At 44.0% G+C, this 24,333-nt stretch overlaps 1 protein-coding gene across 7 annotated transcripts in view; it reads right to left on the minus strand.

The window, feature by feature from the left end:
• The window catches only part of UNC79 (unc-79 homolog, NALCN channel complex subunit), a 124,521-nt gene that overhangs the window by 46,175 nt on the left and 54,013 nt on the right, over nt 1-24,333 (minus strand). For 6 of the 7 annotated variants that reach the window (XM_079947648.1, XM_079947649.1, XM_079947647.1 and 3 more), the window contains 14 exons: nt 23,812-23,953; nt 22,488-22,570; nt 21,774-21,922; nt 20,595-20,752; nt 19,550-19,731; nt 17,894-18,095; nt 16,554-16,733; nt 15,294-15,359; nt 13,741-14,027; nt 9,403-9,585; nt 7,872-8,034; nt 4,796-4,948; nt 2,819-4,048; nt 949-1,056 (listed from right to left, as the gene is read on the minus strand). In XM_079947648.1, the coding sequence (XP_079803774.1) occupies nt 949-1,056; nt 2,819-4,048; nt 4,796-4,948; nt 7,872-8,034; nt 9,403-9,585; nt 13,741-14,027; nt 15,294-15,359; nt 16,554-16,733; nt 17,894-18,095; nt 19,550-19,731; nt 20,595-20,752; nt 21,774-21,922; nt 22,488-22,570; nt 23,812-23,953 (3,286 nt within the window). The remainder of the gene's footprint in view (nt 1-948; nt 1,057-2,818; nt 4,049-4,795; nt 4,949-7,871; nt 8,035-9,402; nt 9,586-13,740; nt 14,028-15,293; nt 15,360-16,553; nt 16,734-17,893; nt 18,096-19,549; nt 19,732-20,594; nt 20,753-21,773; nt 21,923-22,487; nt 22,571-23,811; nt 23,954-24,333) is intronic. The other variant, XM_079947646.1, reaches the window with a different exon arrangement.

Consider the following 24,333-nt stretch of genomic DNA (forward strand, 5'->3'; position numbering starts at 1 on the left):
GGGTCTTCTTGGAGTAAAATATAACAGAATAAACAAGACTTCAAACTGTTATGTCAGCTACTTCAGCCATTTCTTTAGAACGTTGTATCTGAAAAGCTAGTCAGGTTCTTCTTTTAAAAAGGTGTTTGAAGTGATAGCTTGCTATTGCATGATAGAATTAATACTTTGAAAGAATTCTTGCTAGTACTTCATTTCATAAACATTACAACAAAATGAATATCAAACAAAATCATGGAGAAAAAACCTCGCACATGAAATGGGTCTGAAAACATTAATTTTTCCATTATTTATACTTTACACCAAACACTGAGCTTTTAATGTTTTTGTGTAAGGCCAAAATTGTCATTTTTATATATTTTTTTGATATTTCAAACCCTCATAACTTACAAACGGGATGAGATAAAAAGATTAAAATTTTAGAATTAAACTTAGTTTTGGTCATTCAACAATATTAAGAAAATTGGATGACAAAAAAGTAAAAAAAAGTTGGATCACTTGATATGGAATGATCATCCATGCTTGCCAGATACCTTGTATAGGAGTTTGGCAATCCCTGATTGCCACACACCATGCCATAAACAGCATACACAATGCATTAGGTGGAAATGCTTGCAAAAAAATATATGTGTATGTTGATGAATTTTCATGAGCACTTCATAAAAGAAAAAGCTAACCAATGGGGAAATATGGGGAACTTATTAATGGAAAAACAGGAGGATGAAAGAAACTGATTTATCCATTCCCTCCTAGTATGCCTTGCTCTTACAGACTGCCAACGCCACTCCCATTCTCACAGAGTCAATTAATCGGCCTGCGCACAAGGCACATAAAGGACCAGTCAAATGTAAATTAGTGGAGGAAGGTGATGCGCCAGATGGCAAAACCATCCTAAGAAGCCCTCAAGTGCCGTAACAGAGTTCCTCTCCTCAAAGCCAGGGGAAAACTTACTTGACATGGAAGAATGGCTACTCATCTCTGGTACACCTGCTTCAAGTGTCGGCGCAGATGATGATTCCCTTGGCATTTCGAGGGTTGAAAGGACTTTAGCTGAAGCATCTGCAAAGAGAAACAGTGCTTGAAGCTCAGATTCTCTTTTTGGCCTTCCAAAAAAACCCAAAAAACCCCAGGGAACGCTTGTTCATCAACCGCCCTTTCTCAGTCTAATTCCGCCCGCCCCCTTCACCCCAATACACCACTTGGCTCTACAAGTGATGGTTTGGAATAAACGAGACACTTTGACAGAAGAAAGGCTCCCGCTTATTACAAATGAGTTTGAAATGAGATTTGTGCATAAGGAAAACATCCTGAAGTGTTTGGCTTTTACTTTATGTGAGCACTTGGCATTCACTTCTAGGAGGACGATAAATGCACCTGACTCACGGAAGCTTCTGTACAAGGACCTACCTCCCACCCCTTCATTGGCAAAGATCTAAAAGGGGCGTAATAGAAGGGTGCAAATTGCGCCTCTTTGGGGAACTCAGAAATATACAAAACCCTGTTTCAAGATGCCTCTCCCAATATTACAGTATGCCCATGAGCTGAAATACGGTGGGGAGGCCATTGCGGTAGTAGCACCTTTAACAGAGATCCAATTGGTTGGAAACCAGAACAGGGTCTTCTCTAAAGTGGCACCCCAGCTCCGGAATTCTCACCCTCATTTCTGCTCGCCAGACAGAACTATCGCCTCTCCTTGCATATGCCGTCCTGGAAATTCTGCCAACTCCACAGAGTTGTTTTGGAGTGCATGAAGGACATGAGGGGGGACGAGAAAGGGGAAAGGCCCATTGTGGTTGAGCAGAGGTTCCCAAACTTATTTGGCCTACCGCCTGGAGGTAAGTGTCATTACACAACAGATGGAACATGTACAAATATTTTTTCTTCATTTTTTCCTTCTCTTCTCTGATTCCTTTATGCTTCCACACACACCCCTTATTTTTATTCAATGCCGCCTCCCCAATTGCACCCAAAGCTACTATCACCCCCCACCATGGATTGTCCCAGCACCCCCCGGGGGGGCGGTATCGCCCACCTTGGGGAATGCTGTTTGTGCCACTGTGCAGCTGCTTAGAGTCACAAGACTCTGTTTACATTCCAGAGACAGTCCAGGCTGTTGGAAGTCTCATGGAAGTGACATTATTGGTTTCCTGTTCCTTTGTTTGTTTCAGTTGCTCTCTGCCTTTCATAGAGAGAGGATGTCTTTTCTGTCTGAGTAGCTTAGCAATAAAGCTCTTTGCAATGTAGCCTCATCAAAGGCTCACGTCAGAGGCGATTCTGAAGGACTCGGCCAGAGGAAGATGAGCTTTATCAGCTCCGTCAGACGCAGATTCCGACATGCTAGAGGGACCCTCCTGCTAGTGTAACTGAGGGTGTGACTCTGCAGAGGAACAGGCAACGCTACTCAGAGTGGTGATGGCTTGATTCTCAATGGTGACAGAACCTAGGGAAACTAGGACAGGGTGCTGAAACTTTTATTTCTGTGTTTGCATGTGCACATGTGCATGTGTGTCATGTGCCTCCACCTCTCCTGCCAGTTATCACCTTCTCCTTCTCAAATTATGGGGGAATCCTTAGGAAAGAGGTGAGGGAAATGGACAAAGCCCATTGTGAGCAATACTCAGATTTGAGGGGGTCTGAGCCTGGCTCAAACTGAGATGAGGCCTTTCATAGTGGGGGAGCTCTTACTTCAAATTCCCCCAATTACGAATTCACCCCATTACCACTGGGAAGAGCAAGGTAAGAAATTATCTCTTTCCTCTAGCACAGCGGCAGGAAGAGAACATTTATTTTTCAGGTGGGTTGACCCACAGCTTCTGCTTACCTGACTCTTTCTGCTCCCCCAGCTTGTCTAAGATGTTGAAGGAAATGTCAAGGTACTCTCTCTGGATGGCACTCACTGCAATCTTCCTCTGCTTCCTCTGCCTTGGAACAATCTGGATCTTAAATTCCGATTCTTCGGCTTCCTCCTCCTGCTTTTGTTCTGTGCTTTGCTCCGTATCAGATTCTGCACCGGCGTCCGGCTTATCGCTTTCCGTTTGGACCTCAGAATCCTCAGGAGCGTTGATGAAGACGCTTTTCCCACTTGAACTGGGAAAGGGCCCGGTCGGCTTAATCTCCTCTATGCATAAATCAAAGTTATCGTCGATGGACATCTCTGGAAGAGCAAAGGACTTCTGCAGCATATCTCGTTTCTGCTTCAGCGTGAGGGGGCTGCCGGGGGGTGCCTCGTGGACTTCTTCTGGCTTAGCTAGCTGATCAACATCTTTCTGACCTTCCAGAGGAATGGAGGTGGCTTCCTCTTCTGCGAATGACACGATATGGCTTGATGCAGAAGGGAGCACATCTTTGGAGCAATCTTCAATGCTGAACTGCACAAGAGGGGTTGTGCTGAGGCTGAGCACAGAGAGGCCGGTGGGACTTGATGGAGATGAGGGAGCCATCTTGCCGGAGATGCTGTCATTCCGCTGGCTTGGGAGGTCAGCATCTTCCTCGTCGCTTTCCACTATCCTGAGAGGAGGGAGCGGTTCAAAGACCAATGAGTCGCTGTCTGAATTGGAGACCACCGACTGCTTTTCAGGTCCTGAAGTTGAATCAGAGGAGAGGTCTATAAGGTCCAAGTCCTCCTTTGGAGGAGAGCATTTGGCTGGGGAATCCACTTTCACTTCGTATGGCTCCATGCAGTTTAACCTGACTTCTGGTATGATAGGCCTCCGCCTTGCTAGGGTTCTTTCTGGGACGGCAGGCGGGTTCTCCTTCTCCCCTCCATCTCCATCTTCCGTCTTGGTGGAGGAATTTTGACGCGGCCGCCCGTACTCGTTCTGCCTCAGTGCTGCAGAAGTGGCGGGAGGCTTCTCTAAGTCGCAGTGGTCTATGCACGACTTCCGGCGGTGTTCATCCAATGTAAACAAGAGGGAGTCTGCATTTCCTATGTCAAGCGATTTTTGTTTTAGTGAGCGCAGTTTCTTCTTCTGAATGCTTTCTTCTCTCACACAGCGCAGAATGTTGTCTTGCAATACTCCTGTTTCTCTATATTCAGCAAGTTCTATTTCACCTGGTTGAAACAGGGGAAAAGAGCTAGTACCATGCAAGTCACTGGCATTTCCACCATTCCCCCCTTGCATTCCATCATTAGGCACTATCGCATTTTAGATGCAAATCCTATTGTTTATTTCAAAATTAATTTAGAGGCATGCAAAATTAGTTCCACACAAGACACAACAAAAACTTTCTGGCAGTAAGAGCTGTTTGACAGTGGAACAGTCTCCCTTGGGAGGTTGTGGACTTTCCTTCCTTGGAGATTTTTAAGCAGAGCTTGGATGGTCATCTCTTATGGATGATGTAGCTGAGATTCCTGCATTGCAGTGGGTTAGACTAGATGACCCATGGGGTCCCTCCCAACTCTACAATTCTATGACTCTGTGATAACACAGTGATGGCTCAAGACTGGCCCAACATTCCCTAGACTAGCTCATAATCATTGGCGATCTTCAACCAGAGATTGGAGAGCTACCTGTTGGGGATTTCCTATCTCAATCTCTTGCTTTCCTGCATCAAACTACAAAACCACTCTATGATTCGATGGCACACATTTCCCCATGTTTCCTTGGAGTCCTCGTGAACTATTTTTAGAGCTCCACAATCCTTCTTTGTGCTCATCATGTTGCATACGATGCTGTGCCTGGTACACATGTCAGTTTGGTTAACACCATTTTTAAAAGGTATAAAAAAGAAAAATGTATAGCATAAAAGATGTTCGGTTACATTTAAAATTAGTCGCTCTCTTTTTTTTATGACATACTTCTCTGAGCATTCATCTCGACTGGCTGGTATTTCACCATTTTGCTGCCCCCAATTCTTTTCAGCCTCGCAAAGAAAGTTTGAGACTCTTTATTGCCATTTCCAGTGGGTGTATCATGAATGTCAGACTCATCAAAGACGCTGTCTTCCTCCGCTGGAGAGAGAAATACAAGCATTGATTCCGCGGCAAAAGGCAACATATCGCACGTGAAACAGTTTGGCGATCAAAACTTCTCAGCAAAAGCATGCACCAATCTTCTATTTCAGTTTAATTGTTTTGAAAATAAAGGTCAAATAATGGCAGACAACGTAAGTTCGATCACAACAGTATTTCACTGAGCACGCAGCAGGTATGCCAACACTACGGTGAGTTGAGAATTAATATATGATGGGAGGGCCATCTGCTTCCTAGAGCAGTTTGGGAAGGAGAGATCCCTAGTGGTCATTAAGAAAGCTGTTGGAGTTAGCATAGTCAGAAATGGCAACTCTCTGTTGTATAACATCCTGAAACAACAAGTTTTGGTTTTCTTTATAGGAACTGGCCTATCCTTTGGTGAAAGTTTGAGAAAAACTCTGAAATTCCATTTCAAGGTCATAGTCCTGGTACTAAGAGGACTACCACTTCCCTTTGATATAAAGGCCTTCTTGGATACCAACACCTGAAACTAACAAATATTTCAGTTTTTGTACCACTGTCCAAGCAAGCTGGGTAGCCACTTGCATTCTGGACAGTGTCACAGTTTCTAGCCATGGTACAGTGCAGAATGACCCAAGCAGCTGCCAGTCAGAGTAGACAGCACTAGACTAAATGGATGGATGTTCTAACACAGTAAAAAGGAGCTTCATCTAACCCCTGTTCCAGCAAACTCAGGTGGGAAAGATGCAAGCAAGCACCACTGCCCTCTGAAGCTAGAACAGAAGAACTGGTGGGTGTTTCACTCAGTTCAGATGCCACCATCTGTTGCAGTCAGCTTCCCCCACCCCCCTCCAAACTACTAAAGGTCCACAGCAGAAAAGAATAACTTATGGCCCTCCAGATGTTGGTGATCTTACTCCCATCTTCCCTGACCATTGTCCATGCTGACTGGGGATGATGAGAACTAACAACATCTGGAGAGCAACACATTCCTCACTCCAAAATCATGTTGTTGTTGTTGTTGTTGTTGTTTTTAAAAAACCTGTTGACCAAGGTTGACCAAGATAGCACCTAGCCTAGAAAGGGTCCATGGCGTGTCCTGAATGTGTGAATTCAGTTAGTGACAGATGTTCTTTTATTTTCCCTTCCTTAAAGACAAGATTAAGGAAGCAAGCATGCAGACCATGTAAGAAAAGGTACTGCTGCAAGCCAACATCTATTTTTACTCTTTTTCCACTTTGTCCTACTAGGAGAGCCTCTGAGGCAAGTCTCCTGCAGATTTTATTAAAAGTGACACCAGATCTGCTTGAGGTATCAAGCTTAATTCTGGTTCTTCCCCCCCCTTTTTTAAAAAAAAGAAGTTTCGACTTTCCGAATCTCTTCAGGAAATAATGTAAATTAATTGCTGCATTAAATGTCACATTGCAGCTTGTAAAATAAAGAGTGGCATTTGGCCAAGTTTTACTCAGAGTAAATCCTCTAAAATTAATGAACATGCCTAAAGGCTGCATTCACATGGCAGTTTATTCCATTTTCACGATATATCCCAAACTGTTAATTTCCACATTATATTTGAACTTTCACACAATGTAAGAGCCACTTCCAGAACTATAGCAGAATATGGTAGAGCTATAGTTGAATGCAGCACAAGTTAGCACTCAGTTCCATATTGCTTGCAAACAGATTTTTTTCTGGAAGCAAACAACACAGAAATGAGCACTCAGTTTGCACTGTGTTCCACTATAGTTCCAGAAGTAGCTTTTACATTGTGTGAAAGCTCAATGTGGAACAGTTAGATAAAAGTAATAAAAACATAATAAATTGCCTCAGGAATGCAGCCTAAGTTAGGTTTCTTGATTTCAATGGATTTACTCATAGGGAAACTTAGTTGAAACCCACCTAAGTCGTAAACCAGTAGCTTAATTCAGTTTCATACTTTGAAATACTTTGAAATGTTTCATACTTTGAAATGTAACATATGTCATTTATCTTGCTTGAAATTTTAATCCTCCTTAAGCATTCCTCCTGTAAATTAGATTGAAAACCCCACAACTGTGTTTTTCTAATTTCTTGTACACAATGCTTTCAAGTCCACATAAGAAAGGAATTAGATCATTGTTGTTGTTGTTGTTTTTAATAAAAGACAAGGGTTGCCTAAGCTTAATGTTGCTTCCTTGGTTCACAAGCTCCGTTTCTCTTTCTTACTAGCAACTTTTAACCAAAAGTATAAAAATAGCATTTAAAAAGAAAGCACTAATGCATAACATTTCTGAACAACATGAGATAGAGAACCAATGATATTTCTATGATTCTTTACCCTCTTTCAGAAGCGCTTATGGGCATGCATAAAGTGAAATGAGATGTTCGTTATAAGTCCATAAGGAACTCCTTCATATATAAAGAATATTTACAGAAGGCTCTCTTCACATGATCGTGAGTGCTTTACTTTAAGAGTAAGATTTTCACACAAGGGAGCTCTCCATAGACATTATAATGGACACAGGTAGTCACTCCTTCACCCTGTTCAGCTGAATGTGAGAAAGGGGCTTTCTGATGCTTTTATTGTATGACTCCTGAAGGGCAGCAGAGAATTTGTATTAAATAAGAGCAGTGCTATTTTTCTAGGGAAAGGTGCCGGAACGCACCAGGAACACCTCTCTTGTTCTCTTACAAATGGCAATGGCGCCTACCTGAGAGGTGCTGGAACTGAGTTCCAGCTGGGGTAAAAAGCGTGTTTCCTTACAACTGAAACCATGAGCCACATGGTTAAAATTTGGTATGGCATTTGAGGACCAGGAAATCCTCCTTCAGCTGACCCAACTCAATCCATGGACAGCTGGCCTCTCAGTCTAGGCTAAGCATGCCAGAAAACATCCTTCCTTGATCCATGCCACCCAGAGCTTCCTCAGCTTCACATTCACGTTTTAATATTATATAATACCTTTTTCCTTCTCACTGTAGCGGCTTATGTTGCTGTTGTCGCTGTACATAGGGCCTGCTGAGGCGTGAGGCTTGCAGCTGTGGTACTGTGCATTTAGAGTGTTGACAGTTATATGAATGAGATGCAACATGATTTTGCTGATGTCACAGTCTCTGTAAGGATACTGTCCAACAACAAGAAAAATGGAAAAGGTTGGTTTTTTGTATTGAAAACACCACTGACCTAAACAACACATTATGCAAGTACAAAGGAGAAGGTTTTGAAACAGAAGAAAACCAAGGACAAAAATGATAGATAAAGTCAACGGGAACCTATAAACATTAAAGGAGGTGTGTGATATAGTTAACAGAAGGGCCAGTGCAATGTATTACAACCACAGCACACAAAATAATGTGTGGAATACTCTCATATTGTAGCCAAAAACCAGCCACTGAACAGACTAGAAATACAAATTTCCTTGTGAAGCGGAATGTAAGAATGCATTTCAGAGCTGTTGATGAGATCTGCAGAGTATATATCACTTCATAGCTTTATCAAAACCAACTTACAGAGGGGGAATCTATCATGGCTAGCAGCTGAAAATGATCCTCTTCCCAAAACATTAGTTATCTTGTAAAAAAATATAAATACAAGCAATTAAATTAGCTTTATTTGGCAATATAAAATTGCCCTTATTAAATGATGTGACTCACCCAAAGTCTAGTTCGCTTTAGTTATTTTATCAAGTATACGGTTCACCTCCAATCTGGTTTACAGTTCCCCTTGACTGCCAGTGATTTTTGTAACACCACCAAGCTAGTCATGTATTGCTATTATTTTGTGCACCATTTTCATCCACAGGCTTCTACACTCTTACTCCACAGCCTGCAGAGCAGCAATATTTCCATGAGTAAAGCCTTATGGTTCTTGTGACGTTTAACTGATAAGATCCAACATAGCAGAAGCAAGTGTCCATTCATGCAATGGGGCTTCTCCTTCCTCTCCTCCCCCTGCAGCTTCCAAGGGGCGTTGGCGATTTGGGGGGTATGTAGGGGGCTAGAGAGCAGGGGGAAAGAAACACCAGAAGTCCTGTTGCACAAGCAGATTTCAGTTGTACAAGTGGATGGAAATCAGTGCATGTTGCTCAATTTTCATCAATGCAGTTGAATATTAAGGGAATATAGTATTAGACACTGTTGAACCATGGGGATAGGAAACAAATAAGAATGCTTTAAATGTAGTGGGGGTTTTTCTATGCATACAACCCTGCCTGTCATCTCACAAAAGCACCTGCAATGATGTTTACTTACTTCTTATTTTAAATATTTCTACACTGCCTCAAAACATTTAGGAGGCTGTTCACTAGTGATGCTTCTTTCGTCATTTGAGAGCCCCACGGAAAACAGTTCCAAACTAAATAAACCACACAGGACAGGGCTGCAGGTATCAGCCATGCTCTCAATTGCGCCTTTGTCTTTTACCACTATACTTACCCAGGATCCATGCCGGTTGCTGTAGGAAAGACTCAGGCATGCAACACAGAAGCATTTACCTTATACAGGATGACAAGCAGCGCCTTCAGCCACATCTGCCGAATGTGGGGCTTCAGGGACCAGAGGGAGCAGCGGGGCGGCTGCTGGAAGTAATGCCTGAGCTGAGGGCATGAGCAGTACTTCAGCACCTGAGCCACTAAAGGGAGGAGGTGCTTCCCCAGGTTAATATTATAGTCCATCACCTAGAAATGAACACACCATTTAGAATTTAGAGCATTTACTAAAATCACATTTTTTAGAAAATAATAGCAACAAAGGCATCAGGTAGAAGAAGAAAAACACTGGCAATGATTCAAGAAAATGATTGCAAACTTTAAATTGGTAGATCAGCAGGCCTCAGAACCAGGGTCCAAATGCAACCCTATCCGGGCCTCTCTTCCTCACTCTTTGGCCTCTTCCCAGGCCACGCCCCTTCTCCCCACGCCAGTGGCGGAGCGTGTATTTATGGTGCCCGGGGCACACATGTTAGCAGGGAGTGGGGCACGGAAGGCGAATGAAGCCCACCATGTGCCAGCACAGCCCGCACAGCCAACACAACACCAGCTCCGAGCTGCTTTGAGAGGCTGGAACAAGCCCAGCCTCACAAAATTGGCACAGGGCCCTGCAGCACTTTGCGAGGCTGGCATCTGATCAGATACCAGCCTTGTGAAGCGGCTTGGGGAGGGTGGCGTGAGAAGGACGCCTTGCGCCCTTTGATCTCAGTCCCTCGAGAGCAAACCTGGGATCCAAGCCATCTTTCTCATGCCACCTTCCCCAAGCTGCTTTGCGAGGCTGGGAACTGATCAGATCCCAGCCTTACAAAGTGCTGCAGGCTGGCACCCAGGACAATCGCCCCTCCTGGAGTGTTTTGACTTAGCTAGAATGGGTCCTTGAACTCTGCTCATGACTCTTGCTTGTGAGTGTGTGTAGAAAGCAGCCTCCTGCATAAAAGGAAGATTTGCAGTCACCACTCTGCCCACTTTTGCCTCTGGCTTCATCTGCCACAGGCTGAAAAAAGGTTCCCTGCCCACCCCATAGTAGAGCAGCCAACAAAAGCTTTAGTCTAGGTATGGGAATCTTGTGGCCCACCAGATGCCATTAGACTCCAGCTCCTATGAGCCCCAGGTAACATAGTCAATGGCAATGGATGATGAGAATTATAGTCCAACAATATTTGATTCGCCCCATTCTTGCCCAGCTTTCAGCAACCCTGTGCACACTAACTAGAAAGACAGGCCCATGGAAAGCAATTCTAATTAGGAATGGATGTTAGAATTCCTGCTCCATGATTGCAGTCATGGGATTGTTGCCTATCACATGATGGTATATGTTTTGACTCCACAGAGTGGGAAGTGACGGAAACAGGATGTTTCTGTGTTCCATGAAGTGGGACTATTGTCCTTTGTTCTTTTTCTCTTTGCTGTCTGATGCTAGAGAGAGAGGGAGCCATGTTGCAGTGCTCCGTGTATGTTTATATGTAAATAAAGTAGATTAGCCAAAATGCTGAGTTGCTGGGTCTGTCATGCGAACTGCGCAAACTCTGCGGATCCCTAAGTGTGCCAGTATCGGTTGGCATCGGTCGCTGTGATGTTTGGGCTGAAAAAAGCTTTTGAAGCTGCCAAACAATCGACCAGGAGGGAGAGAACATGCCAGTCAGGCATATGTCTCTGCCAGAGGCCTACTCGAGTGTAGGCCGAACTCGTGACAATGGGTTGTGTGTTTATTGATCAGGAGGAGCCAATTTTAATTGGCGGGGCTGAGTGTTAATGGAAATTCAAAGCTGTGTTCTCATGATCACCTGGAAAATGTCCAGAGAGACAAGCTGCCGTTTTTCTTAGCCTCTTGCATGGTGTCAGAATGGGGAGTCATCTTCCGTGACACTGTCACTTTGATACTTGTCACTTCATAGTTTGCTGCAGGCAATTTCCCCCCTCAAAGCTCGTTGCTTAGCTCGCCAGAACAAAATATGAATCAGCGCTCGCTATGATTGGCAAGTGTCCTTTCACGGACTGAATCTATGTGCCTGCAAATGTGTAGTGATGGGTCCCCAAATGCAAACATAGTGCGTGTGCCTGGCAGGAGAGCTATTCCAAGTGCAGCCGTTAACTGTAAAAGACCATCAATACACACGTGGCACTTTTACAGAATTAAAGTACAGGGAAAGTTCCTGCTCCATATACACTCTGGAGTCACAGGGAAGGGAAAAGAAGCAAGTGGAAGGAAGAATGAAACAAGAGCTCTAAGGAGGAACATGGTGAAAGGGGAACACACAAAAAAAATATTTTCTCCTTTCTCTCACAACACCAGAACTCATGCACATGCAATGAAGCCGAATGCTGGAAGAATCAGAACAGATAAAAGAAATGAATTCTTCATGCAATGCATCGTTAAACTATGGAACTCGCTCCCAGAGGAGGCAGTGATGGCCACCAGCTTGAATGGCTTTAAAAGAGGTTTAGGCAAGTTTGTGGAGGAGAGGACTATCAATGACTACTAGCCAAGCTAGCTATGTTCCTCCTCTGCTTCCAGAGGTGTTATGCCTTTGAATATCAGTTTCTGGGTATCGCAGGTAAGCAGAGTGTTGCTGCACCTATGCTTGAGGATTTCCCGCAGGCATCAGGGTGCCCGTGGTGAGAACAGGATGCTGAACTAGGTGGTGGTCCATTGGCCTGGTCCAGGAGGCTCTTCTTATGATGGCTTTCGGCTACCTCTGGGATTAGCAGCAGCTTGCCTCTGAATACTCGGTTCTGGGGAACGGCAGTAGGAGAGGGATGTTGCTTTCACGTCCTGCTTGTGGAATTACCACAGGCACCTGACTGGCCATTGTGTGGCACATGGGGTGCTGACATCAGGACTCTTCTTAGGCCCTCTTACTAACAGCAATCACCATCTCAACCATAAGGCATTTTATAGAAAACCAACGCAGGGAGCAGCATGGGCATGTTATCTATATTGGGACATGCAACCTTATCGAAGGATGGGCAGGTCGACGCTCCATCCATCGGAGGATGGGCTGGAATGTGTGTGCACGTGCGCTCTTCCGGGTCAGAGAAGCGCCCGTGCACATGCGTACACGCGATTACCAGTGCTCCTCTGATCCGGAAGTGCGCTGGAAATAGCATATGTGCATGGGTGCTTCTCCATCCTGCACACATGCACACACGCTATTTCCAGTGCACATCAGGGTCAGAGGAGCACCTGTGTGCAAAGGTGCCATCAACCTGGAAGTCGGTCCCCACGCCACGCCGGTAAGAGCGGGGGCGGCGGCAGGGGTTGCCATGGGCCAGTTAGACAAGTCTCGTGGGCTGCTACTGGCCCATGGGCCTTAGGTTGCCGACCCCTGCTCTAGCCCACTTGCTTGGTGATGCTCCTTTGCTTAATGGTTAACATTCCATCCCTGCTCGGACTTAATACTGCCCATCCTTGACAAGAGATATCCAGGCAGGTCACAGCTACAGTCTCTTTCACAAAAACCTGTCCAACACCACCCTCTGGTGGACCAGCATCCAAATGATATCCAGGTTTATAAGGCATCTCCGTCCCCTTTGAAAACAGCAGCAATATCCAAATGAATGAAAAGAACATCTTTCAGAAACCAGGTTTCTCTGATGAAGGAACTGAAAAGTTGAACTGACGATTCAAGAGGCTGATAGAAGGCAGGATTCATTCTGCTAGTGGAAACCAGTGCAAGAACACTCACAAGTGCAATGGGGCTCCCCCCCCATCTCCCTGCTCCCCCAGATCTGCTCCAGGACTATATGCAAGAGGAGGAGAAGGGAGCTTGTTCCATCTGGCAGGCAGAAACTCCTGCACTGATGGAACCATCTCCTGAACACTACATTGAACTCCACCCTGTCTCCAACCACATTCTTGTCTCTCTCTTGCAAATTCTGCTTTGTGAAATGAACACCGTCATCTTTTATAAGACCTACGGTGCTTCCAGACCGGGGGTTTGCTTGCAAACTGGTTGTTGTATTATCGCAAACAGGTTACTGGAAACAGGGCACAGGAAAATCAGTGCCAAAATTTCCATGGTTTTCCATGGAACAGTCTTCCAGGCTTAACAAATTTTCCAGGCAAGGTTCAGAGCATTGTCTTGGTAGCTTGGGAGCTAAGATATGAAGTAGGCTTCATTTGATGTGGTTATAACATCCCTCCAAAACACCAGTACCATCTTTTTTCAACAGCCTTTATTACTTGCCTGATCAGAGGAGGAAGGGGCAGAGTGATTATGTGTTGCCCAGGGGCCACAGAAACCTGGAGCTGGCCCTGAAGTCATGAACAGGTAATCCAGTGGCTTGCACCAAAATAATAATAAAAATGCAGGGAATTGGACATGGAATATAAAGCTGACTTACTTGAGCAATCCCCGCAATAAAAGCATTGAAGCATGTTGAAATGCGCATTTTTTGAGGAGCGATCATGAAGCATCCTTCCTGCTGATCATAGCCCATTAAGACATACAGGTGGCGCTTGACCGTGTTGAAGGCTTTAGCGCTGCTGATGTCCGACTCTGCACTGCTCTCGTCTTTGGCCATGAACTTCATCAACACTGTGATGAGCTGGTGGACAGTCTGATGGTCAATGCCAGCGTCCTCTGGGAGGAGGTCCTTTATGGTGTTGTCATTCTCTGGAGAAGGCTGCCCTATTAGCACAGAAAAAGAAAAACATTGCAATGCATAGATGGCTGATAGGACAAGGGAGATGTAAACTAAACGTCCCTCCTGAAGGAATCTTGGCATGTTCCTGAGATGTTTATAGGCATGGAGGTTTGGCAGTAAAGCAATGATGCTTGCAATAAGTTACCATAGCCAATGGGGAGTGACAGAATGAATGAATGAATGAATGAATGAATGAATGAATGAATAAATAAATAAATAAATAAATAAATAAATAAATTATACCCCACTCATCTGGCCGGGTTTCCCCAGCCACTGTGGGCAGCTTACAGCACATAATAATTGTAAAACATTTGACATTCAAAATTTCCCAATACGGGGTTGCCTTCAGATGTTTTCTAAAAGTCAGATACAGTCGTACCTTGGTTCTTGAACGGAATGCATTACGGGAGTCCATTGGACTTCCAGAACTGTTCGAAAACCAAGATGTGGCTTCTGATTGGCTGCAGGAGCAGCCAATTGGAAGCCACAGAAGCAGTGCCGGATGTTCAGCTTCCAAAAAATGTTTGAAATCCGGAATACTCACGTCTAGTTTTCGATTGTTCGGGAGCCAAAACGTACAAGTTCTGGGGCATTCGAGAACCAAGGTACTGTAGTTATGTACTTGCTTGACATCTGATGGGGAGGCGTCCCACAGGGCTGGCGCCACTACCGAGAAGGCCCTCTGCCTGGTTCCCTGTAACCTCACTTCTTGCAGTGAGGGAACCACCAGAAGGCCCTCGGAGCTGGACCTCAGTGTCCGGGCTGAACAATGGGGGTGGAGACGCTCCTTCAGGTATACTGGGCAAACTGAGGCTCATGCTTCCTTCCTGCTTTTTCTCCAAGTTAGTCCACGTATGAGCTAGTGTGCTCTTGTGCCTCCATATTGCAAAGGCTATACTCAGAATGGCTTTGTCTCCCAGGAGTAACAAACCTTAAGTCTCTTTCTTCTTCCAACCACCTGCCTTACTGTACTATTTAATTACTGCACTCCTCTGCACTATATTTACCAAACTGCAACAAGGAGAACAAAGTAGGCACTGGGGTGGGTGGAATTTGATTTCTTATTTCTAACACCACATTTAGAAGACCCATGGGGTCCCTTCCAACTCTACAATCCTATGGGTCTATTCTTCTAAATCACTGTCTAGATGCTAAACATGATCATTGTGAGGACTGGACTGAACCACACCTCCTTCTCACACTCAAAATATCTGGATATTTGCATGACTGTACACAAACACAGCATGTACCTTGAGTTTGTTCTGGTGTCCCACCAAGTGCTGGAGCAGATTGCTCATGCCTCATCAGCCTATTAGCTAAATAAAAATAAAAATATAGGCCTGTTAATATTAGACGAAAGACAGTCTGCAGCCACACCCATAACTCAGGGACAGGGCACATGTTGTAACTATTACTGAAAAAACCTAAAGAGTTCCAGCTCAGTCAGTAGAGTATGAGACTCTCATGGGTTCGAATCCCATGTTGGGCAAAAGATTCCTGCATTTCAGGGAGCTGGACTAGATTGCCCTCGTGGTCCCTTTCCAACTCTTCAATTCTATGATTCTATGATGTATGTGCTTTGATCAAGTGCTTCTTTGCCATGTCTAGTGATTTTGATACAGAACGAAAAACAAAGGGGGGAAAACCTTGAACAATAGTATTAAACAGAAGTGTCTAGGACATCATGAGTTCTCCAAATGTGGTCCAAGGTTCATTCAGGTGGTCCACAAAGCGTCTGTGGATTTGTGGTTGAAGACGAGAGATGACGGCATCCATCATATCAAATACAGTGGTACCTCTGGTTATGTACATAATTCGTTCCGGAGGTCCGTTCTTAACCTGAAACTGTTCTTAACCTGAAGCACTTTATCTAATGGGGCCTCCTGCTGCTGCCGCGCCACCAGAGCACGATTTCTGTTCTCATCCTGAAGCAAATTTCTTAACCCGAGGTACTATTGCTGGGTTAGCAGAGTCTGTAACCTGAAGCGTATGTAACCTGAGATACCACTGTACTGATCTTTAACTGGGTTTTTTTACTACTTCTTTAATTTTTACATTGCATTACAATTTGATATCTATTGCGTTCAAACTGCAATACAGTAAAACATACTATATAAGAAATGAAACGGAACAAGAAAAACAGAAGAAAAAAATCATAGCACCTTACAATAGCCACAAATAGGCAGGAACATCAGTAAGTGGTCTGTTAAGTACCTCAGCAACTTTCAAGTGGTCTGTGTGGGAAGGGGAGTTTGGGAAGCAATGTAGCAGATTATATTTCATATGATGTCCCATATATGATTAACAATACTTTGAGGAACATGCTATGGAGTGTTGCAATAACAAGAGTTAAAAGAATTAATTAATCCGTATTCCTTTTTGTAAAAATTACTGTCTTATACCTATTAGAGTAATGTTTACATCCATCTGAAATAGAAACCTATTCAGACATGCATGAAAACCAGTCTCCACTTAGAAGAAAGGAGAATGAAGCAGAGACAATACTCAACGGATTTTGCTTGTAAGGGTTTCTGGGAGAGAAAGTGCCCTCTTGGATTCCACCGGGCCCTTCACACTGTCTCTCAAAGAGCGCACGCTCTTCTGTCGATTCCGGGCAAACCGAGCTCTCTTGATTTTCCACATCGCTGTATCGCTTAAGTTGGCAACATTCGTCCGGACAGCCGTAATCGCTTTTTGAATAGAATGAAACAAGTCAAGTTTAATTTCTTGGCACGTTCCAGACCAAATTGTTCCAAGGGAACCCCACACCTTCAAAGCACCATGTGCATCTCGTTGAAAAAGAAGGATTTTGGATTGTCAGCCCCATTCCTTCGGCAGATGAGCAGCGACGGATACTAAATGTGGAGTTCAGATGTGCCTCACCCAACATCTGCACAAACAAAACTTTATCTGATACAGAAAACCAGTTCAGATATTATCATCCCATCCCACAAAAAATCAGTCATTTTCAGCAAAGCTATCATGGTTTCTAACCAGAATTTTCTATTATTATTATTATTATTACTACTACTACTACTACTACTAGTAGTAGTAGTAGTATTTTATAACCCACCCATCTGACTGGGTTGCCCCAGTCACCACTCGAGTGGCTTCCAACAAAATATACAAAAACACAACAGAACATCACACATTAAAACATCATACCAGAGGCAGTCTGCAGAAAATCTAAACAATTATGTTTCCGCTTGTGATGTAAATATAATAGTCAACTGACCATTTCAGGTATCTCATGGAAGACCTTTTGATGCCCACAGGCCAATGCAACTTTTCAATTTTTTTATTAGTCAGCCATTTTGAAGATTCTCTGTATTTTTTAAAGTGGAGTTTTATGTTTCAATGTTGTACTCCACCCTAATCTTTTATGATACAGCCGTATAAAAATACTTTCATAACTAACTTTATAAATATATAAAAGGGTTATATGCACAAGATCCTGGTTTCATACGTTAATTTAGAGGGAGTTCTTAAACCAGAGTCCTGATTTCATGACTGATAAACCATGGTTTATGAACCAGGCCACTCCCTCTGTTTGTCTGTTTTTTAAGAACTTTTGGGGCAGGGAATTTCACTCCCATAAGGTAGTTCCCATAAAAGCAGAGCTGTACTTCTGGAGTCATCAACAAATTTAACAGGTGTTCTTGGGAGCTGTTCCCTCACCAATGAAGCAGAACATATAGAAGGCGTTCTTGTTGCAAACATGGGGCCTTCTACCCCATGTTTGTAACAAGAAGGCCTTATAAAGGTGAGGAACATTTAACTGTGACAATATTATCCCCTCTACATAAACACCCACCCACACCAAAAAGTCACATCAGGAAGTGACACTTACTCGTTGGGAATGGGAATTCCTTGTTGCAATCCAGGTGAAGCTGTGCCTCGAGAGAGAGGGTTTCAAACCTATTCACAAAGAATTCCCAGCTCAACGCCGGAATGTCTTGCTTGAGGAAATGAAGAAGCAAAAGCTTGCTGAGGATGGTGGGCCTGTCCTTGACGACAGTATCAAACTGGAAATCAAGGCAAAGGCAAAGGCCCTAGAGAGGAGAAATGAAAAGGCAAAGGTAAAACACACACACATTAATTGTGGTGTCACTAGGGCTTACACACACCTTCCACAGCCACTACAATTAGGCTTCAAAAAAGCCTTAGATCATAGGATTGTAGAATTGGAAGGGACCATGAGGATCATCTAATCCAGCCTTTTTCAACCTGTGGGTCCCCAGATGTTGTTGAACTACAACTCCCATCACCCTTAGCTAGCAAGGCCAGAGCTCAGGGATGATGGGAGTTGTAATCCAACAACATCTGGGGACCCACAGGTTGAGAACCGCCAACCCACTGTGGTGCAGAAATATTTTGCCCAACATGGGGTTCAAACCCACAACCCTGAGATTAAGAGTCTCCTGCTCTACCAACTGAGTTATCCCAGCTCCTTCTAAATTGAAGGCTACTTTTGAACCTAATTTCAAGTGGAGAGGGAGGCAGAGGCACACAACCTTGTGGACCTCTGCACGTGGAGGTGTAGGCATTGTGTGGGCAACCTGTGGCCTAGACCTACTCCTGGTCTCTGCCATGGGACCTAACAGCCCCAACTCATCATAGGAAATCAGCTGGGGCAGCCTCTCCCCCACCACTTCCTGCAAACCATTTATCCAACCTTACAAACTTTCTGCATCATTTCTAGCCGCCCCTTTCACTCCCGTACAATTGTCCTCTCACTGGCCCTTCCTCCCCCTCCTGCCTCCCTTTCCTCAACTTTCTCTGCTGCTTATAATGCTTCCACACACCCTTTTGGTATATGGGGGCTTAATTCCAGGCAGGTGGCATGGGCAGGGAGCCAAGCTGCTTTGACACAGCTCATCACAGCTGACAAAAATGATATAGGACGGAATAATATATCGCAATTTCATCAAGAACGTTGAGAGATTGCGTAAACAGGTCAAACCGCATCTTTGACATGTTTGCCCCTAGCAAGAAAGCAAACTCAGAAAATAGCACAATAATAATAATAATAATAATAATAATAATAATAATAATATTTATGTATTTATACCCCACCCATCTGGCTGGGCTTCCCCAGCCACTCTGGGTGGCTTCCAACAAAATATTAAAATACAGTAATCCATCAAACATTAAAAGCTTCCCTAAACAGGGCTGCCTTCAGATGTCTTCTAAAAGTCTGGTAGTTGTTCTCTTTGATATCTGTTGGGAAGGTGTTCCACAGGGCGGGTGCCACTACCGAGAAGGCCCTCTGCCTGGTTCCCTGTAACTTGGCTTCTGGCAGTGAGGGAGCCACCAGAAGGTGCTGGACCAAAGTGTCCAGGTAGAACGATGGGGTTGGAGACGCTCCTTCAGATATACTGGACCGAGGCCGTTTAGGACTTTAAAGGTCAGCACCAACACTTTGAATTGTGCTTGGAAAATGCGGACTCTTCCATTTGGTATATTGCTGGGTTTGACCATGTTTCCTTTGCCACTGTTAACCTACCTGCAGAGCTGGCCTCTTGATGGTATCTAGCAACAGGCCTGCTCTGGTAGCCACAGCTGGGTTGACATCCTCAACAGCAGTCAGGAAGCAGCAAAAGGCATGTGCTAAGGAATACTTCAGCAAGTGGTTTTTGGTCACAGAGTGAATATCCAGGAACCGACACAACACAGCTACTTTCTCCACTGTAGCAGACAGCAAAGTCCCAAGATAAAGAAAAGAACACATTAATCAGACATTAAGAACATAAATACCTTGCTGGCTCAGGTCAGCGGTCCAACTAGTCCACTATCCTGTTCTCACAGTGGCCAACCAGATGCCCATGGGACGTTTTGTGAGAGAACACCCATGAAAGAAGACCCACATTTTCCGTTCACTTCCAGGTCCCTTTTCAGCTTTGGGTAGAAAGGTTTGACAGAAAAATTTTGGATGTTGTAACTAACATATAGTCATTGTGCCAGTCAGTCCCGGGTCAAAGTGGGTCTTCGGCTAGCTAAATGTTCCATCGTTTCATCATAGCAGAAGTGTGAGAGGTTCAGCAAGCAATAGGGCACTGGAAAGGTATAATCCTGGGTTTCTGGCACCAATTTACAACCAGAAAAATAGGTGGGCTTTAGAGTAAGGAGAGACACCATAGCCAGCTGCTTTTTGTATTTTCTCATGCAATAAATATCTGGAAATATGTAGGTTTGTTTCATTTCCTTTGCTTAAAACTCACATTTCCCCCCATTCAGTTCATGGCAAAAGACTTGGCAGTAAATGGCTGGCATTTGTTATTCACATTGGGGGGGATTAACCATTTTTGGCCCAGGTGCCACATTGACCACTGCACAACCCAATTATTTTTAGTTGTATTGCTTTCTTGCTCTGTTGTTTGCTGGCCAACAAGGAAGTGCAAAAATAGAAATGGTATAAACAGAAACAACAACAGCTCCCATCCTCCCTGGCCATTGGCCATGCTAACCGGGGCTTATGGGAGTTGTAGTCCAAAGGTTCTGGAGGGCCACAGATTCCACACTTACATCTTTTTTTAATGTTAAAAGCTTACCTGCTTCAAACCTTATCTTCCAGTCTTTGCTGTTGAAGTTGCTGTTGATGATGGTCCAGAAAATATCGGCTCCATGTGGGAGAGACAGAGCATGAAGAAGGAGGGGCACCGCCAGCGAAGAAAGCTGGGAGAATTCCGATTTGACAACTCTCCATAAGCTGGGGAAGAGAGAGAGAGAGGTGACGCTCAGCTTGCAATCTGTTTATCTTCCCAACTTCACAAAATGGTTGCTTTACTTTGCTGAGAGCACAATGGGAACAGCTCCTCCAGGAACTTCTTACTCCTCCCTGGAGAGCCAGAGAACCCAGTTCCAGCACTGTTTTCCCTCAAGGAGATGCAGGGAGAAATTATCTTCCCACCACACCCAGATGTACCACTACCCTGCCACTCAAATGGCAGGTTCAAAATAGGAGTGATAAGCAAATGATGTGTGCTGACACTGTTTCCTATATACAGGGTAGCTCAGTCGGACCTCCTACGGTCTTCAACAACTCAACTGGTATTCAGAATTATATGGCCAGGGCTGTCTACAAGGCCACAATTTCTACCTTTGATCACCTGCATATGAATTTAGTGGTTTCCCTCCACAAACCACTAGTTTAAATCTAACAATGGACTTGAAACAGGGATGGGGTGAAGGCCTTCCTGATGTTCTTGGATTACATCTCCTACCACCCTTGAGCATTAGCCATGCTGGCAGGAGATGAGGCGAGTTGGGGTCCACCAACAGTGGAACCTCAGGAGGTTGTGGGCTCTCCTTCCTTGGAGGTTTTTAAGCAGAGGTTGGAGGGTCATCTGTCATTGATGCTTTAGCCGAGATTCCTGAATTGATGGGGTTGGACTAGATGACTCTTGGGTCCCTTCCAACCCTACGATTCTATGGTCCTGTGAACAAAGTTCTACAGGCTCCCCAATGTGGGCTCCCCAATGCAGATTTGAAAGAAACACTTAGTAGTTTGTTACTTGTCACCCATAACTGATTGGCTTTAGCCCAGTCTTTCCTGACATTGGGACCTCCATATGTTTTGAACTATAGCACCCATCATGCCTGACCACTGGCCATGTTGGCTGGGGCTGATGGGAGTTGCAGTCCAAAACACCTGGTTGCTGCTTTATCCTACAAGCTTGCACTAGCTTCATATAAAGTATCAGCTCTTTTCTTGGGCGAAAATAGTATACCTGGCAATCAGCATATGATCCTGAATGTAGGCTAGGAACTGTGGGTAGTCCTTCCTTGCAATGTATAAACACTCTCCGTGAAGGCAGAGAATCTTCAAGCAGTTGAGCATGTTAAATAGAATATCTGGCTCTTCAAACCGTGCCATTTCCTTTGCCAAATTTAGAAACAAGCAGACAAAATACCATGCAATTAATCAGAAACGCCAAGCAGAAGTATTAAGACTTGGTACTATAATTCTGAGCTAAAGCAGAACTGCATCAATTGAACCATGAACTAATATTAACATAAATAGCAATAGAGACTCAGGGCAATTTAAGCTGCCCGTACGTTAATACTTTCTGGGAGATTGTCTGTGCTTGTGACTACTGAAAACCAGTAAACATTATTAAAAGAAAAGCACACACACTTTCAGGGAGAAATACAATGATATCAGCATACAAGTGGAACAAACGTCTACTTACATAATGAGATTTCATTTTTGTCATTCCCACCCCTCCTCCTGCACCCAAAATCTTCTCCAGTAGGTTGGGGGAGCTCTTTATCTTACTTCCCCCCTCCACTTAAAGAGTTTATCAAAATGATGAAACAAATGGTGCCCCACAGTTTACCAGTCGCAAAATCATTATTCAATGGGAGTGTCTTATCAAGAGACCACTTTATGATATAATCAAATCCATAAATACTTTTTTTTAAAAAAAGAAGTTAAACTTTACCTGCAATATTGTATAGATAAGTTTCAGTGTCACTGGAAGCTGCTGGTAGCAGAATTTCCTCTCAGTGTCATTTTTGATGGCTGCTATAAAAAAGGCACATGCAAAGTTTCACAGACAATTTTGTAAAAAGAAAGAAAGAAAGAAAGAAAGAAAGAAAGAAAGAAAGAAAGAAACCCACAGCTCCCATATATCAGCAGCAGTTATGATCCCCTGTAAAATAAACCAGCAAAAATTAAAAGCAAGGTGAAACATCCAAATTTCTAAGGCCTGTTTAGAAAACAGTCAGCGAGGGAGACAGGCATAGTTCCAGCAGGAAAGCATTTTGTAAGGATAGAGCCAGCACAAAATAGGCCCTGTCACTCAGGTTCACCAACCTGACAGATCATATCCACCTGTCAAGACTTTTGTGCCTGATCTTGGGGTCTACAATAAACACATGAGACGTAACCGGCTGTGTTCTTAGATAAATAAGGTATACTATTCAAAGTGCTTTAACTACTGATGAAGCCCAGGATGGCGAAACAAGGCCAATATTCCGGAAATCCTTGTCTAGACTCTGTGAAAGGGTTTTGTGGAACTGTAACAACCTTTCATTTGGCTTGTTTGGACTTTATGAACAGACAGGTGGAATAGACACCATTACACAGATGGACCTTATGCATGAACTGACTAGAGAATGATCTGATTCACTGGGTCTTCTGCTTTGTTCGTTTGTTGAACTTTATGAGTTACTTCTGTTGAAATTTGATACAATGAATAGTATACCTTATTTATCTAAGAACACAGCCGGTTACATCTCGTGTGTTTATTGAGGATGCTTTACGTGACAAAAGGTTTGTTTGTTGTTGTTGTTGTTGTGATCTTAGGGTCTAGGCAGGTTCGTACAGGGGGTCTTTCAAATAACCTGGTGCAAAGCCATTTAGGGATCTAAAGGTAATCACAGGCACATTAAACTGAACCAGAAACACACTGGCAAACATTGTAGCAGATATAAAATTGGTGTTATATGCTCAGATTGCCTAGGCCCCAGTTTGTGGAGGCCAAATGTTTTTTCCTTGACACAGGTGAGGGGCAACCTGTGGTGCAGACCCCTCACACAGCTATGACACCCAGCATCCATGATCAACCAAAATTCCCAGAATTCTTGTGCAGGTGGTGGGGGAACCATGACTGTTGAAGTGGTATAAGTATGCTTTAAATATATGACATGGATGTATTGAAAGAGTTTGAATTCATCCCATCAAACAAGCACTAGATTTGGTGGCCATCATAAAATCCAGGCGGTTGTAAAGTTTTGAAACACTGTTGCTCATCTCCAGTTTACCTGTGTTTTCCGTTGTCTCTGTGTGATTTCCTGGGTTTTCTCCATGCTTCGATGCCGATTTGTTCTCTGCTTCCCCTTCAATTCCTATAATGAACTCAGGTCTAGAATCTAGAAGACTGTCCTCCAGATTATCTGTAGGTTCCTTCAAAAACCAAATATGGAGTGACGTTGATTTTCAGATGCCTACATTCACATGTTCTTAGATCCAGCATTCCTTAGCAGGACATCTTAAGACATCTTAAGATGAATCAATAGACAACAGATTTGGTTTAATTTTACTTCTGTGTTGTATTTACTAAATACAATCGTACCTTGATTCTCGAACACAATGCGTTCTGGGAGTCCGTTCGACTCCTGGAACTGTTCGAAAACCAAGACACAGCTTCTGATTGGCTGCAGGAGTGTCCTTTAGCCAATCGGAAGCCGTGGAAGTAGCACCGGATGTTCGGCTTCCGAAAATCATTCGAAAACCGGAATACTCACTTCCACTTTCCAACCGTTCGGGAGCCGAAACGTACCAGT

Source organism: Podarcis cretensis (genome assembly GCF_951804945.1).
Source record: "Podarcis cretensis genome assembly, chromosome: 1".
Lineage (NCBI taxonomy): Eukaryota > Metazoa > Chordata > Lepidosauria > Squamata > Lacertidae > Podarcis > Podarcis cretensis.